The sequence below is a fragment of the Brachionichthys hirsutus genome, chromosome 17, assembly GCF_040956055.1.
Source record: "Brachionichthys hirsutus isolate HB-005 chromosome 17, CSIRO-AGI_Bhir_v1, whole genome shotgun sequence".
In the NCBI taxonomy this organism is placed as follows: Eukaryota; Metazoa; Chordata; class Actinopteri; order Lophiiformes; family Brachionichthyidae; genus Brachionichthys; species Brachionichthys hirsutus.
This window is the reverse complement of record NC_090913.1, coordinates 8,217,032-8,234,394: the sequence shown is the minus strand read 5'-3', so window position 1 is coordinate 8,234,394 and position 17,363 is coordinate 8,217,032. Positions and strand designations below refer to the sequence as shown.

Sequence of the window (17,363 nt, the reverse complement as noted above, 5' to 3'; positions counted from 1 at the left end):
CCCTATAGAACACTGGGTTTACATAAAATGCAGCAACTTCATTTAAATCACAGAAGATTCGATCCAAGGCGCTTATTGTAGCCACATTGTAGACTGATGTCCCCACATCAGAGACTGAGACGAATAGCTTCACCTCCAGCGCTTCCATTTTGCGCGTGTTTGTTGCGCGTCTTTCCACTAAATTGCTGCACTATCCCTTTAAGGCAACGCTAATCAATAATTGGCAGCAGGCGCCCTCCCGTGTTGCTGTGCAGCCCGAACAGTCTCTCTGATTCTGTTAATGGTCTCTGACCGACGGAGTTAAATCACACGGCCGGGCCCCCCCCCCCGGTGAACGGCACCGATACAGCAGCGTCGGGGGGGGGCGGGGCGGCACTGCAGTGGTGCGCTTCTCGGTCTGTCTCCGGTAACGTTCCAGATACGGTACGCACGCCCCTCCCCGCCCCTGCCGCCAGACAGGTGGTCGGACGACGCCGCCTAATTATCGAGCGCCCCCCCCCCAATAGAATATCGATCAGCTGACAGCAGGGAAGGGAAGCGTCTTCTGGCGGATGATGGACTTCCAGCGTGTGACCTCCGCGATCACCGGGCGGAGAGCGGGAGAGGGGGGGCCACGACCGTAATAACGCACCGGGAGAGCCCAAAGGGAGGGATGCGTGAAAAGTTGACTCGGTTCCGGGGGGAATCTTATTCTGAGAGGCGGCGGGTTTATTTCTGACAAATCCCTCCGCGGGCGAGGAAAGTTCTCCTTCGGGCGCTCCCGTTATGGCCTCGGGCGCCGGTAAGGCTGCGACCCCGCTCGGGCCGGACGCCGCCGTTAACGGGACTGCGGCAGAGTTCGGGACGGTCCAGCAGGAGCTGCACGACGGCGAGATGCACAGCAAGATGTGCAAGAAGATCGCTCAGCTGACCAAGGTAAAGGCTGCCGGTGACACCGGGACGGGTCGGGCTGAGGAACAATAGCCTGTCGGTGCGTAAAAATCCATTAATTAGGAGGCTATATTCAGTAGATAATAAACGGTAATCAGACCGCGATCACCGACCGGGTGCGGTGCGGTGCGGTGCGGTGCGCAGAGATCCAGCTGCGTGACAGCCGGACCGACGGGAACGTCGTTGTCATTTCATCAATCGATTGTTCTCTGCTGCATCATCAAAGGAAGCGGAGGCTGCGCGCATCCGGTGTGTTTCATTGTCTCACCGGGAGACCGAAAGCGTGAACATTCACAGAACCAGCCGCTAAAAGAGACGCGTTGATGTTTGTACATTAAAATAGCTGAACGCGTGCGTGATGCTGCGCGCGTGCGTGGCAGCTGCAGCGGGCATATAAGGGGACCGTCCCTCACTATAGTGCGGGCATGACCCGTCGCTTGTTGAGCTGTGACAATTACTGATGACTGTGCAGTTCCTCTCTTCATTTATGGATCCCCTCTGCGCGTGTGTGTGTGTGTGTGTGTGTGTGCGTGCGTGTGTGCACACCTGTGCAATGACTGCAGTTGTGTTTGCTTGTTGTTGCACACAAAGATGAAACGGATGAGGGGTCAGCATTTGTGCTTGTAAGGAAACTCCGGCAGCCTCGTCCCTCAAGCTGTCATCTTGACCCTCTGCTAAAAAGAAGAACCTTGAGCGCGTTTCTTCTTCTCTCTCAGCTCAATCCCAGCTCAATCCCAGCTCAATCCCAGCTCAATCCCAGCTCAATCCCAGCTCAATCCCAGCTCAATCCCAGCTCTGTACCCAGAAACCCTCACCCGAGACGAATCCCTCAGAGCACATACAGATCCAGATCTCCTCTATTGTCTCTAGAAACCTGTGAAATCGACTCTAGAATGAGCCTCTCCTTTCCTACCCGTTTCTGTACCCCCTCCCTCGCCGCGTTGGCAGGGGCGAATATTAAACCACTCTCACCCCCCCCCCCCCCCCCCCCCCCGGTGAGAGTGGTCTGTCCTGGTCGAATGGTTATGTCCTAATATGAACCAGTCACACGTGGGCGTGTGTTTACATGGTGGAATGAGCCAATGGGAAGACGGCGAGCGCTGACCAGGCCAGCTGTTGTGCGTGAACGGATATGAACACCGAGGAGAGCGTCGTCTCTCTGTGTGACTGAGAGATCAACAACAGCATATTAAAGTGTGTGTGTGTGTGCGTGCACGTCAACACACTGGTGTGATTGGCAGCTCTAATTCTGTCTGTGATTTCCTGTGCTTCTCTATCTCACACCGGCACAATGTTCCCTGCTTTGTAATCCTGCGCATAGCACCTTTTAATATGTGTAGAGGTGCGGGCATGTGTGAGAATGTAGGCGGGGGGGGGGCTGATGTAAGAGGGTGTGTGTGTGTGTGTGTGTGTCTAACCTGCCTAACCTCTCCTACATTCGCTCCTTTTTCAGCTTTACACTGGAGACGGAATATTCATTTCATGCTTTGCTGACTATGAAGTTGTTGTCAATAAGCACGGCCAGCGCTTGTGAGGCTACACGAATGACATCATCGAATAAAATCATCGGCATGAGGTCTGGAGGCAGAACCTGTAGCGGCGGGAGGGGCCCCCGTAGCTCCAACCAGGCCGCCGCGCCCTTGCGTTGAGGATCTCCACCCAAAAAGCCACTCTGTCGTGATGCAGTACTCTAAAATAGAGGCCTTCAATAAAATCAATAAAGATTTGAAGCCTTTATTGATGGCTGAGGCTTTATGATTCCTGAAACTAAAAATCTTTAGAAACACTTCTTCTTTCGGCTTGTCCCATCGGGGGTCCGCACAGCAACCCAACCTTCTCCACTTCACCCTGTCCTTTGCACCGTCCTCCCCAACACCAGCCGCTCTCGTGTCCTCCCACGTGTCTCCTCCTGGCTCCACCTCACATGCATGTCCAAGGAGTTTGACTGACAAGAAATAGGCGGGTCTGTGATTAACATTTAGATAGACGCCGCATCCAAAGGGAATGTCTGGCAGTGCAGACAGAGAGGCGTCTGGGTAAAATATGAGCCGATGCATATGCATGCACACACACAAATCCACGCACGCCTGCAAGTGGATAAGTGAGACATTAGGGTCAGTGAGAGCCGATGACGACACTGTAGACACGGCACAGAGGGTGGAGTGAGTAGTGGCGCAAAATAGGCCGTATTTCAGGCGTTAGTCACGGTCTATATCGGGACGAGGAGGTCGGGACTCCACACATGCTGACAGGCAGGAAAGTCTCTGTATAGGAAGCTGCAGTGCCTGGACTAGATCAGCCCACAGCACTCGAGTGCAAATACGGAAGCGCTGCTGTTTCACTCGCATTGTTGGTGTCGGGGTTTATGCGAGGATGTACGAGTTTGTGTTTCTTGTACTAAATGCGCTGGATTAAAATAAAGTCTAATCAAATGAAAGTTTTCTATCTCCGAAGAAGACTGGAATTTACAATTAAATAATCACCAAGCTGTAATGTATAGAATACAGTTCTGTCAGTTACATAAATTGAAATTAAAATAGTGAATACAAATCAAAATTTGATCAAGGTTTAGTTTTGCACTCAATATGCACTTTTAACTAAAAATAATAGCAGTGAAATCTGAATATGTGCCAATGGAGAAGCATACTGTGTTATTGTTATGGCCCAGTCTCTAGCGTCTGCTAGAATCAGTGCTCGGACACACACACACACACACACACACACACACACACACATGATGTGATGACCTATTCCCCAGAAGAGATGACGAACAAAACGCAATTCTCACCCCGGCCTTCACAAAAATCTCATGTTGAGGTCAGCGATGTGTCCAGATGTTCCACCTCTCCCTGCCTGTCGTTGATGCCTGCAGGTGATTTACTCTCTGAACATGAAGAACGAGGAGCAGGAGGCGGCCTTGCAGGCCTTGAGCCATGCGCACCACCAGGAGCTGCACCGCATCCTGATGGAGACGTGTCACGAAGGGGAGGGGTCGGCACTGAGGACGCGACTCCTGGAGCTGCAGGAGTCTCTGGACGAGCAGCATAGAGTTGGAGCCCAGGTGTGTGTGTGTGTGTGTGTGTGTGTGGGTGTGGGTGTGTAGATATTCTCTTACCTTCCTGATCATGAGATAAGCTTGTCCTCTTTCAAGGGCATTCTGTAGCAAATTAAACGCCCCCCCCTATGCAACAACAACCTCATTCAGATATCCTGTTCCCGTCACTGACCTAATGTCTGATTTACATTTAGCACCATGAAACATCCAAGTATTCATAAATACACACGTTACTGTCTAGTTTGCACTTTGGGAAGATACCGTAATTCTTCTTACAAAGTACCTGTGATTTTTTTTTCACTTCTATTTTGAGACATATTGCCTCATCGGCTGCTTCGCTTGCCATCTGCTTTATCGGATGGCATCATGGGCATGTAAACGCATATACCTGCTAATGTACCTGTACGGCAGACCCCTTTTACTATTTTACAGCTGTTGTCGGGGGGACAAGGGGAGTAAGCTGTAACAAGATGAATATATTATTTGCAAGAGGAATGGATTGGATCTGATTGAGCCGTGTTGCCACTGATGTAAATGTTCCAATTCAATAAATATAAAACTAAACTGTTGTGTTGAGCATAGATTAAATTTAACGAGTCTTTTGTTTCATAAGAGCAGATTTGTTTAAATTGTTTCTTGCTGACGCTCAAATGCAGTTTAATTCAACATTTAAGCCGCAGTCTAGATTTATATTCCAACATCACGGCATATAAATGCAGACAGGCAATAAATGTGTCTTGATTACAAATGTATCGTCTTGATTACCTTTGTTACCTCCTGCTAGAGGAGGCGTAATGATTGCCAGTGTTTGCTTTCTCTGACATCTTAAAAGTTTGCCTAGAGATTTTGATGACGTTGTTGCGTCTTGGGAGATCTGGATAAAATGTAAATTCTGGATAACCTTCTCATTTTTCCCAACTTGTTATTTTTCAATCCTTCTGCCAATATCATTCAAATAATTATAGTAGGCCATGCAAACCAATGTGTAGCTTAGATAATAATGATTCAAAGTCATTTCAATAGATTTCATATATATGTAAAGTTATAAAATAGAAGATCTGGATCTACCATTTTGGAAAACCTTTTGTTGTTGTTCATAACTCATAAACTGTGGATGATAAACACATGATTCCAAAATGCTTGGAGTGGATTTCCAGGATCTCGGTATTAAGCGATGTTGTTTAATTTGACACGAGGCAAGATCCGAGCAGAGGCAGTTACAGAAGGTGCATGAATGAGTCATCCAGGTAAAGAAACGCACGGATTCCATTAGATTTGACTTCTATATATGTTTGATATCATTTTCAAGATAACATTTTTTTAAGGAATCCTGGAAAGAAATATGTGTCGTATGGCAGCAGTTAAAATTCCAGAACCACACACACACACACACACACTAAACACAGATTCTATGTTTTCTAGTTGAGCTGATCAGTTAAACATTTAAATATTTGGAGAAAAAAAGCAAGCGAGTCAATATAAACAATAAAGTTTCTGAATAAACAAATGTATTTTGTGCATTTTTTTTTGCTTGGAATGAAAAACATATTCTCTTGCTCCCTGCAAAGATATGAAACTGTACAAAAGTGTCATATCTGACTGGAATTTTCAGGACACCATTTCATAACCCACTTGTGACTCCTGGACATTTTTTTTTAATGACAACAAGGATGAAGATTTTGCAAACAAACCAAAACGGCAATGTAAAGATCAGATGGGATTGTAGTTTTACATATACTGTAAGTGCATTGTGTTATCTTCTGGTTCACCAGGTGCAGGCGAACTTTGAATGCTTCCGTATCCAGGTGGAGGAGCGAGAGCGTGAAACTGAGGTGGAGCTGAGAAAAGAGTTTAAGGAGAGGCTGCAGACTGCTGAGGAAGAGCTCCAGGAGGCCAAGGCCCAGATCAGCGATGCCCAGGAGGAGAGCCTGCATCTGAGCAAAGAACTGGAGAAGGCCGGGGAACAGATCCAGGAGCTGGATGCCAAATGTGAGGAGCTACAGAAAGCATTCGACGAGGAGAGACGGAGGGAGGATGAGATGAGAAAAAAAGAGGAGGAGAGGGAAGCAGAGGAGCGGGAAAGTCTGGGACGGGTAAAAGCACTCTCGGAGGAGGTGAAGGCACTGAAGGCGGAGAGGGAGCGAGCAGAGGAGGAGGAGAGACGAGCTGTGAAAGAGGAACGAGACCTGTGGGAGCAGAGGGTGAATGATCTAAATGAGGAGAAGGAGGAAACGAGGAAGAGAATGGAGGCAGAGTGGAGGGAGGAGCAGCAGCGATGGGAGGCGAGGGAGGAAGAGGAGAAGAAAGGAATGCACAGCGCTCTAAGGGAAAGAGTGAAGGTGGAAAGTCACCTGGAGAGGCTGGCGGAGAGCAAGAGAAGCTCGGTGAAACTGAAAGAACGAATACAGGTACGCACGCACACACACACACACACACGCACACACACAAGTTCAATGTTGTGAAGAGTTAAGTGAAAGAAAATTGAAATGTGGCAGCTTCCTATCTCTGAGGCACCCGGCCAACGAAAACATTGATGTGAAAGTAGAGGAGAGGAGAGGAGACGAGACGAGACGGGGAGAGAGGAGAGAGGGGCGGGGAGGGGAGGAGAGGAGAGGAGAGGAGAGGAGAGGAGAGAAGAGAGGGGAGGGCCCTGCCTGTCTAACCACAGCCTACTATCCCTGAGTGCTGTTCCCATTTCCAACTATCTACTAATGAGTAGTTTGAGCAGGCTGGATTTGCTGCACGGCCACGGCCTTGTGGGTGGGCGTTAATTAACCCCTTGAGAGCTGCTGTGTTTATGCCCTCACAGCAGAACACGTAAGGCTCACAGCTGGGTGAACGAGCTCCCCGACTCGCCGCATCTCATCCCATTTGTCTCCCAGTCCCTCTGATGTGGCCTCTCGCTCTCTCCTTCCTCCTTACCTGTATCAAATGTGCCAATGGCTTCCTCTCTCCTCCCTCAACAATACTCTGCCCACCTCGCTCGCCCTTTCCAGGACCTGGAGGAGGAGTTGGAACTGGACCGGAGGCGCGTGTCCGAGGCCGAGGGAGCCGCTAAACAGGCAGAGGAGGAGCTTGCAGTCGCCAAGGAGAGGCTGCTGCTGCAGGAGGACGAGCTGCAGAGCAGAGCAGGTAGTTGCCCCCCCCCCCCCCCCAGCTGCCTGAGATGCTCAGATCTGCGAAATTCAGCCAAGCCTACTCCATTGCCATTATTCCTCGCGACTCACTGTTAATTCAATTTTGCAATCCGCCAATTTGTAATGTGAACAGAAAGCGCAGTAAATACACATCATTCATCTGCTGCAAACACACACACCGTTTCATCAACATGTCACCGTACGCGGTGTTCTCTGTGTGTGTGTGTGTCAGAGGAGCTGCTGAACCGCAGAGGCTGTGAGGTGTGTGTGTGTGCTGAAGTGGAGGAGCTGAGGAGCCAGGCGAGCCGCCTGCAGAGCCGGAACAGAGAGCTGGAGCTTCAGAGCAGTGGCAGAAACAATGACCACGCCCGACAGATACGCCAGGTAAAGACACACGCAGAAACCCCCCCTGCTACGTTTGTGGTTTGGTCCTTTTTACGGTGCCGGGATTTAGAGTGAAATCAGTGATTCAGCATCTCTGCTGCAAAACAGAAAGATTCACTGTATCTTAGTCTTTGATCTTCATGTTCCTGACATGAACTAGATGATGAATTTGAAATGTAAATTCATATATTTGAACTTCGTGGATAAATAGTTTTCTACAAACAATGCTCCTTTCCCACTACAGTTGGTTCGATAACAAGTTCTCAATTTCAATTTCTTGAAAACAAGACGTCACCCATAAAAAGCTTGCGTTTCAAATTCAATTTGAAGTGAAATTAGGTTGCTTAAAATTCAAAATGAAGTTTTGGCTTTTGATCTGTTATGAGAGGCAGTCTCCACAAAACTATTCCAAGCATCGTTGGAATACTGTCGGCTGTACTTCTGCAAAGTTTTAGTGCAAATATGCTTCTCTTTATTTTTAGAATGTCGAACATTTCACTGAGTTCCCTCTTATTGAAGGTTGTGGTTTTCGTCATCACTCATAGTGGTAAATTTATTCCGACGCACAAAAACATACTTGTCGGTAAATAACATTTATAACGTTGCATGGCTTTTGGATGGGATTCCATTGGTGTATACCTGATTCAGTGACCGCTGGGTGCGTGCTGTTTGTCGTCAGCATGCTGAGGCCCTGTCCAGTCAGCGTTCAGAGATGGTGAGAGCCCAGATGGAGGAGCTGCGTCGCATCCAAAAGCATGCAGATGACGAGCGGGACAGACTGCAGAAAGGGATGCAGAAAGAGAGGGAAAACCTGCAGAGGCAAAGAGAGAAAGAGAAGGATCAGCTTGAGAAGGACAGAAAGCGACTGCGCCGAGAGAAAGAGGAGGAGAGGGAAGCGATGCGCAAAGAAATCGAGGAGATGAAACAGCGCGTGAGGGGAGAGAAGGAGGAAGAGGTCGACCGGCTGCGGAAGGAGCTGGAAGTCGAGAGGGTTCGCGTCCATTCGCAGTTGGATAAGAGCATTGAGCAGGTCGAGGCGGAGCGAGCCAATGTGCAGCAGAAGCTGGAGGAGGAGAAGAAGAGGCTGGTGGAGAAGGCCGAGGAGGACCGGAAGCGGTTGAAGGAGCAGGTGCGGAAGGCCATAGAGGAGGTGATGAGGAGGCATGCGTCTGAACTCCACAGCGTTCAAGAAGCTCTGAGCTCTGAGAAGAAGACCAACCAAGAGGTCAGCATCGCCGGGGGGGGGGGGGGACTATAATCAAATATCCTCACTAGTTGATAACCACCGGTCTAAAAGAGCACATTTAATGCATATTTTAACAAAGATTAAATGTAGTTTTCTAAGAGATTTAATCACATGATTGCCTGCCCTTTGAGCCTTTGTGTAATGTGCACTTGAAACTAATTATTAATTAGGCTTACTAATGATGAAATGATAGTATCGTTGGGTTAGAGTACTAGAAGAAGATCAGTCCTTAATGATTTTTCTTGAAAGGTGTGTGCGCATTTGGAGGAGGAGCGGAGAAGTGGTGAGGAGCTACGCAGCAGCCTGGAGAAGGAAAGACAGGAGCTGAGAACGAAACTGAAAAATGCTACTGATGAGGTCAGAGGTCTGGAAAGACCAGGGGATATATATATATTACTAGAACAGTCATTTCTAAGATCAAGGACAAGGATTAAGAGCTTGGACTATCTGAAGTAAGATATCTTTGTTGATTTAGATCTGTAGGTTGGAGTCAGTGACCCAGCGGCAAGAGAAGAACGAGAAGGGGAACCATGACGCTGCCTCCTCATGTGGACCAAAGTGTGCCCGTCTGGAGGAGGACCTCCACCAGACCCGGAGCCGACTGGTTCGGACACAGGAGGAGAAGGAGAGGCAGCGGGACAGGCAGCAGAGAGAGATTGTGTCCCTGAGAGCTGACAAACACCGACTGGAGGAGAAAGTCCTGGAGCAGAGCCGCCTAAATACGGAGAGGAATCTTCTCGATCAGGGGCAGCGGCACGCTGAGGACCGGATCAGGTAACGGAATGGACTTCCACAAGGCTCGCAGCTCGAAGCGGAGAGCTGCAGCTTTTTTATTCTCCCTTCATTTTGTTTGAATGTTAATGAGATGCGGCATGTTGATTGGATGAAGACGTGCCAAGAAATAGATGCAATAATAAAACGCAGCAAATGGTGATTGAAATGATACTTTAGGCGCTGCACTGACATTAAATCTCAATCAATATCAGGGTCCAAATAAACACAGGCCGTAATGGTCTTCAGCTATGATTACTTTGCACACACACCGATTGCTGTTTTAAAGTGAGCTCTTAAATTCCAGTCTATGCGACGTGAAGTTGTTAGTGTTAAATAAAGAAGCAGCAATGTGTTTGTATTACAGTAATATCCGTCAGCAGGACATTCATCCCCCCCCCCCCCACCCCCCTGTATTTTAAATTGCAGTGGCACAAAAAGCCCGTTTATGGTTGACAGGTTTCGTTCCAGAAACAAAACCCGGGAATTCTAATCTCTTTACATGAATATTTATGAGAGATGGATATAAAATGAAGTGAGAAATAATCTGATTTACCCCCATCTACTAAACTAAGAATATAAAAACAATAATTGTCTTTTTCAGTAAGAGTGGAGCGCGAGCGGAAAGGGCCCTATAATGGGATTCTGCAGAAGGACGGATTGATTTCAGTCAAGGTTGCATGTCGGTTAACTCTCATTCTGATTCCGTGTCTCCAGAGCAGAGTGTGAAGATCGTCTCAGAGCCGAGTTCAGGATCGAGATGAACGCCGCGGTTGCCGAGAGTGACCAGAGGTGGCAGAACAGAGAGCAGGAGCTGCAGACCCAGGTATCTGAGCTGCAGTCGCAGGTGAGCTTCCTCCACAAACCACCAGCAACCATCTGTGATCCCGGATTATCATTATGTTATAAAACATTATAGATTTAGGAAGATTATAACGTGATCGTCACATCGTTATTGATCACATATTTGGTGGATTCCAGAAAAAGGAGATGATTGTTCTGATTCTCAATGAATGATTCTTTCTGCAGAATAAAGTGAGAAAAACACTGAAATATTTTCCCCAATAATTTTTTTCGAGCCCTGAGATTATGTCTTGTAAATCTCCCCACATTCTGAAGCTCAAGGAAGTGAATATTTGTATGCTTAAAACTCTCACTCTGCTGAAAGGGTTTGACATTCAAGTGTGGTTGTAGAATGACTTCTATGTCTCTGAGGGAGACAATCGGAAAACAACGCTGCGTGTCTCGCAGACAACGCGTGTTAAAACTACGTTGTAAACGAGGATGTTTGGAAGAGCCTCGTGATTACTAGAGACTAATAATCTTGATATTTCATTCTGGGTTGCATCCCAAACACATTTCTGCAGTGCTCCTTTAATTACTTCCACAATTTTGTTTATAGTGCCCGATGAAGCCTGTGCATTATTTATGTATTTAAAGAAAGCTGCTCAAGGCTGCAAATGCTAAAACAAAAGCGGCTTCCTCATTTAATTCCGCACTCTTTGCAAAGTCATTATCTCAGGGTTGCTTGTGCCGGAACGCTGAGCCTTTGAAATCATTTCCTCGTGATTGTTAACTGGCGCAGGCGGAGAAAAAGAAGGCGGGCCCCGGAGACGATGGCCATGGCAACCCTGAAATTGACAGGCTGAGGAAAGAGGTCCAAGACACCAAGGAGATAAACAGGAAACTGAGGGAGCTGCTGCAGGTATTTTAATCAAATGTGCTTCCTTGTTTTTTTTTCTATGTGATGATGAATAATTCAGCAGGGATGATGATGCTACTGTCAGGAATGTATTGGTGTTATCTATGTAACGTGGACGCACTAATGACAGGCTTGTGCAGCGATTTATAAATCCCTTATAAAAGGGAAAACAAAAAACATGTGTTAATGTGTTGGAGGAGCCCCAAGCCCAGTCTTCAGTTGTGGAGAGGCACAATCACAGCATGGCTCTGCAGGCGTTAGAGAGACAGGCGAAAGAAGATGTGCTGTCTGAGAGGAACAGACTACAGACAATGCACCACCTGGAGCTAGGTATCACGCGCATGTGCACGACAACACGCACACATGACATTTAGCATGAGCACATACAGACAGCAACACATCCCATGTAGCGTACACACTGTGGCATGGACAAATGAACAGGCAGCTAAATACGCAACAAGATCATTAATTCAACGGTGAAGTTGCTATTGCCATGGATACAGTTAACCATGGCAACAGCGGAAGGGTACCTGTAACAGTGGGCCGGGCTGCTTTAGTTTTCTTTGCGTGTGTGTCAGATAAGCAGAGGGCAGAGTTAACGCAGCAGCACACGGAGTGGAGCAGACAGATCACCCAGAGACACATGCAGCAGATCGAGGACCTCCAGGCTCAACTGCAGGCACACACGCAGATGATGGCTCTGCAACAGGTAACAGGAACACACGGCAGGCCCAGAGAATCGACAAGGGGGGGTAACAGACAACGTCCGTCTGTCTCTCCAGGTTTTATATTTAGAGCATTACTCGGAAAAAATATACATTTTTCACGAAACTTTCTAGCTGTGACAGGAATTTGTCTCCGGATCTTATTTTTTCACATCACTTAATGCGCACATTTCTCATTTACTGGAAAAGTGCTTTTTTTAATTTAATTTTTTTATACTATATAATCTCTCTTTGATACACACAAGCAAGTAAATGCATATATACTGTATGTGCAAACACACACGCACACACACACACAAATCCATGTCAAAACCGACATCCTTTAAAGTCAACAGCAGCGCTCGCCACTAAAAAAACAATATTCAGAACATTTAAATGAAGGCAGATACTGATCGTATGCGTGTGTGGGTGTGTGTGTGGGTGTGTGCGCGTGTGTGTTAAGGATCTGAAGCAACAGAATCAGTGCCAGGTGTTTGAGCGACAGCTGGATGAGAGCCGTTGCGCGATGATGGAGCTGCAGCGAGAAAATGCAGCGCTGAAGAAGCAATCAAAGGAATGGTGAGGAAGGATGTGGGCACGCGTGTAGATATATCGGTGCAAATGAAGCCGGTCAAGGCTGCAAGTCGTGATTAGCTGTGTTATTTGTTGCTCTCCTGATAATATTTTCTTTCCATAAGCTGAAGGAATCGCATTCAGTAGTCAAACCGAGTCCTGCATCAAATCGGAAATCGACAGGCCGAAGCTGAATCTATTTAGTATTTTGTGTAGTGACGCGACAAAGAAAAGGATTTTCGAGGCATAATTAATCAGCTAATTGTTTCGGCTGTAATGTCCCCAGATTTAAGGGCTGAGTTCATTTCAGCATCGTTGCATTATGTAGTTTTAATCTTTATGTAGTCTGTTAATTTTACGCAACTGATTATATTTGTTTGCAGGTACACCACACTATATTGCATACGTTTGCATAGGTTGATTAGATCTGTGGTCTATGATATAAAAAAGGCTGAATCAGCAGAGGTATTTGTGATGAGTCTGGCGTTTTCAGGACTCCTGATATGTTACCCAATAGATCAAATGCAAAGGTTTGTCACCATTGGTCCGACGCTTCCCTTGCTAGGTCACTGGAGAAAACCCCTGAGACGAAAGAGATCAAAGAGGAAAGTGTAGACTTGCTGAAGAAGCGAGACACCCAGCTGGAGGACGAAGCGCAGCGTCTGAAAGAGGAAGTGGAGAAACTGAGGGTGGAGATGGAGAAGCTGGAGGAGTCACAGAAGCACTGGGAAGAGAGGAAAGAGGAGGACGTGAAAGAGGACGAGGTGGACGAAAACAAAAGGATGGGGCCGGAGGAGGCGAAGAGGAGCGAGGAAGTGGAGGAGATGAGGAGGGAGCACAAGAAGGAGCTGCAGAGTTTGGTCTCTGAATACAGCAGCGCCCAGACGCACCTGCAGGCTCGCATAGTCGCCTTGGAGAATGAGTGAGTGGAGGGCATGCGACGGAGGCGGGGGAGATTGAGATGAAAGCGCCGGACGGGTACGAGAGAAAAGCTGTGTGTTTGGTATATGATTTAACTGCAGGCTGCGCGAGCGGGAGGAGCGGTGCAGGAGGAGGGAGCCTCGATGCGACGACCAGCAGCTGGGGAGACTTCAGGAGCGACTGAGCGAGAGAGACCAGCTCATTAAGCGACTGGTGGTGAGAGCGTAGTTGTGTGTGTACAGACACACACACACACACACACACACAGGTGTCGTTCACCAAGTCGTCCAGTTGCTCCCTTGATGTGGAGCTTTTGACTGTGTACTCAGATAATGCACAGTTTAAAAAGGGATTTAAACGTGACTCTAATGCACAAAAACACAAGAAACAAACGCAGACTTTAAGACTAACACGTCGTCTTTGCCAGCTAAATGATCCGCCCGTGCAGCAAGGTCGTTTTAACTTGTCAAGAAGTATCCAAATAAGTTTGGTTCCGGTCTAGAATTCAGTAGTTTGGGTAATAAAAAAAAAAAGAAAAAGTTTTTAAAATAAGAAAATTAATCTCATGTTTCCAGATGTGAGATTTGAAATCTTGGCGAGTACAGAACAATTTTTCAGTGCGCTTTGTGCTGTAGATGATTGATTGGATCTATCGTACGCAGTCATTTATGCCTACTGTAGGAGGAAATCACAAAGTGAAGTAAGTCCTTCCTCCTCCTTCCCTCCAGGAGGAGAGGCATCATCTGCAGCTCCACCCTCCCGTTTCTGAGGACAACGGCACCCTCAGGCCTCCCGACAGAAAGTCGCGCCCCGGGAGCGTCACGCCGACCATGAGGGTGAGTCGGACCGTTCTGTTCAGGCTCAAAATGTATTCATCAAAGACGATTCTCCTTCCAGCACAGAAGTGCTTCCTGGGCTGCGGCCAACTTTGTCACTCAGCAAATCCTACAAAATAAAGTACAGATAACGTTAGTCTGGACATTGAGATTCCTTCGTAGGTGTGTAATCTGCTCTACATTGAGGCAGACTTTTATATAAAAACAAAAGTAAAAGCATCTCCGATGATGATTTGAGGCAGCAACTGAACACAGCAACCAGAACAGCGTCACTCTCTGTGGACGCTTTTAACACCAACACCACTTTTTACCTCCAGAGGAAGAAGATGGAGTCGCCTCCCCGTGCCACCAGCATCCCCAATGCCAGTACATTCGACAGGAGCAACTTCCAGCCCCACTCCTCCTCGGCCCCGCAGCACTCTTCCTCCACCCTCCCCCACCAGTCCAGCGCCCACCCCCAGACCACCTCCCATTACTCTACGTCCTCTCTTCCACACAAGCACACCTCCCTCTCCCCCAACAGCCAACAGTTTTCCCCCTCAATTTCTCGCTCTTCCCGAACCCGAGCCTCCTGCATCCCACCCACCCCGGCACCCACCGCCCCGCTTCCTGTTTGCCCCTCGCTGCAATCCGGTATTCGCTACGTGCTGCCCTCGTGCCATGAGCATATACACCTGCAGGCCCAATCAATCAGGTAAGAGCGTTGCGTTTCTGAGCCGTGGTTTTATAAATGGAAAAAGAAAAGGATGGGAAAGTCCAAAATATTAGGATAGATCTGTACTGTAAGTACCAACAGTAGTAGTATTAGTTTATCACTGTATTGTAAGTACTGATGAATTAATCATTGCTTGAGTGTGGCTAAGTAATCATTAATTGCCTTAACGTGCAGTTTAACATGATAAAATGGCAATTTTGCTATTTATATTTTCTTAATAATAATGTGCAAAGTAACTTAATTATTTAGAAATATATATATACTTGTGAAAATGAATTGGAAGTATTAAGTAGCACAAAATGGAAATACGAGTTCTTCAAAATGGACTTGTGTGACACCATGAAGTCATCCTTCATGTTTTTAAAGCGATATTTCAACCTGTATTTGCGTTATTTCTAATTTGAATGACTTGATCTGAAACAGCTGTTCTAACATTAATGCCGACCCAGCCAAAGAAATCAGCTTGCTGTCATATCGACTTTTATTTCTCATGAATTAATTTATCTGCAAGCCAAGCCACCTGCCTTCTTCTCCTTCGTAGGGGCCCCTATCTGGAGCAGAGGGGAACAGAGGGGCTAAAACACGAGTGGTTCACCAAATACTTCTCCTTCTGAGCACAAAAACATTTCCTCACATACACTCAATGGCTTCTTATACACATCCGTTTGCTTCGCACACACACAAACACATCATCATACTGTACGGGCTCATCACCAGCAAGGCCATCTCGAACATTGCCTCTAAGCTCAACCAACAAGTGCTTCTCAAACACATGCCTGACCTCAGAACAAAGGCTGGATCTGGTTTGGAATGTCTTCATCATGTCTTTAAAGCAGTCTTCCTTTTTTTTAATGCGATCTTTGTTTGAATCTTGTCACGCCATTATTCCAGGCAAGTGTGTATTTCTTGAACTCAACAACCAAGTGTCTCTTCAAGTATTGAAGCATTTGACATATTGTAAGGTTGTTGTAAAGTGACAAACACAACTCACCGTACCAAAATGAAGCTTGTTTCAATGCAAAAATGTATGATAATCTTAATGAAGAAATGGAATAAATATTTTGTTTTTGTACATTCTTCTTTGTATACTGGTTAGGGACCCGATTCCTCCAATGGAGTGCTTGGAAAACAGCTCTGAATCCACCAGCAAAATCTAATGGATTGATCTTTGGATTCAAAAATCAGTTAAAAATACAAATCAACTCCGATTCACTTATTTTTCAAAGATGTGTATGTATGTGTATAAACATAACAAGAACGATTTAGAACATTTTGATGATCCAGATCACCATGTGGAAGGTGTAAATCCAATTACGAGGGGAATGAGCTGCTTGGTGGAGGTCTGCGCTCTCTAATTTGCTAACTTTGGTAGATCGTGAAACTGAGTCCATGAATCAGTTAAGCACTCGTCTAGATTGCATAAACTGATCAAAGTGACACTTTCAGGTAACTTTAGAAGCATGATTAAAGTTTATTAATACATTTTCATGCCTACATATACTCAGGATACATACTAATGACAGACCTATTTTCAAAATGCAAAAACAGACAGACTTCACAATAAGCAAAGACTATCGAGTACATTTTCAAAAGATTATTTTAATAACAAATCAAATGTCCGCTCTGTATGCACAGCACATCAAGGGAACTTTATGCCCACTGCTGTGTTACAAGGGGATCAATAACCACAAATGTATGTCAAGTTCCTCACTTGGGATGTGCTGACATTAAACAGGACGACTTCGTCCTCAAATAATTGCACCTTCTTCACACTGCAAACAGTCTGTGTGAGCACCCTCGCACTCAAAGCGCCGACTGCTGACATTACTGAAACATGGGGCAGTTTTGCAGCGCCTCAGTGGCAGAGCTGCACCGGAGGATGTTGTCATAGAAACGAGTGAGGGCCTCTCGCATGTCCTTGGCAATCCTCCCTCCTGAGCACCGATACTTCATGGAAAGCAGCTTGGAGCAAAGGTAGTGGAGCCACAGGATGTTGGAATGGGGGTTGTAGCTGCTCCAGTTGTTTCTGGGTCAGGAAAATGAGCGACATTATCGTTAACCCCGAATGTTAATCATTTAAAAAGACAAATTAGATCAATATCACCGTCATATGTATACAAATAAAAAAAAATGAGAAGGAAATCGCCCAATGGATCACATAGAAGATCAAATTTACATGGCGTGGTGTTTTCTGAAATTGGCCGAGCAACAAATGCACTGACCCATTCTCCTGTCTCATCAGTCTATAGATCTCAAACTGGTAATCCCCCTGGCCCATGAACAGCTCCTCATCCTTTGAGATATCACAGGATACCGTAAGATCATCTGGAGATGACAGGAACAAGATCGTCATTACTACCGGTAATCGTGATTTTTAAACGGGTCTAAA

At 46.6% G+C, this 17,363-nt stretch overlaps 1 protein-coding gene across 2 annotated transcripts; it reads left to right on the top strand.

The window, feature by feature from the left end:
- The first annotated feature begins 523 nt into the window (after nucleotides 1-523).
- On the top strand, nucleotides 524-16,046 carry fam184b (family with sequence similarity 184 member B). 2 transcript variants are annotated; one of them, XM_068750763.1, is made up of 18 exons: nucleotides 524-915; nucleotides 3,803-3,991; nucleotides 5,758-6,393; nucleotides 6,982-7,117; nucleotides 7,355-7,506; nucleotides 8,186-8,731; nucleotides 9,002-9,109; nucleotides 9,228-9,526; nucleotides 10,241-10,370; nucleotides 11,109-11,228; nucleotides 11,423-11,555; nucleotides 11,804-11,934; nucleotides 12,393-12,508; nucleotides 13,068-13,424; nucleotides 13,525-13,639; nucleotides 14,155-14,259; nucleotides 14,577-14,953; nucleotides 15,516-16,046. In XM_068750763.1, exons 1-18 carry the CDS (start codon nucleotides 766-768, stop codon nucleotides 15,586-15,588), a joined length of 3,873 nt encoding a protein of 1,290 aa, XP_068606864.1. In that variant the 5' UTR covers nucleotides 524-765; the 3' UTR covers nucleotides 15,589-16,046. The 2 variants fall into 2 exon arrangements, with proteins under 2 accessions (XP_068606864.1, XP_068606863.1); XM_068750762.1 differs by having other exon boundaries at nucleotides 14,152-14,259.
- The last annotated feature ends 1,317 nt before the right edge of the window (nucleotides 16,047-17,363 follow it).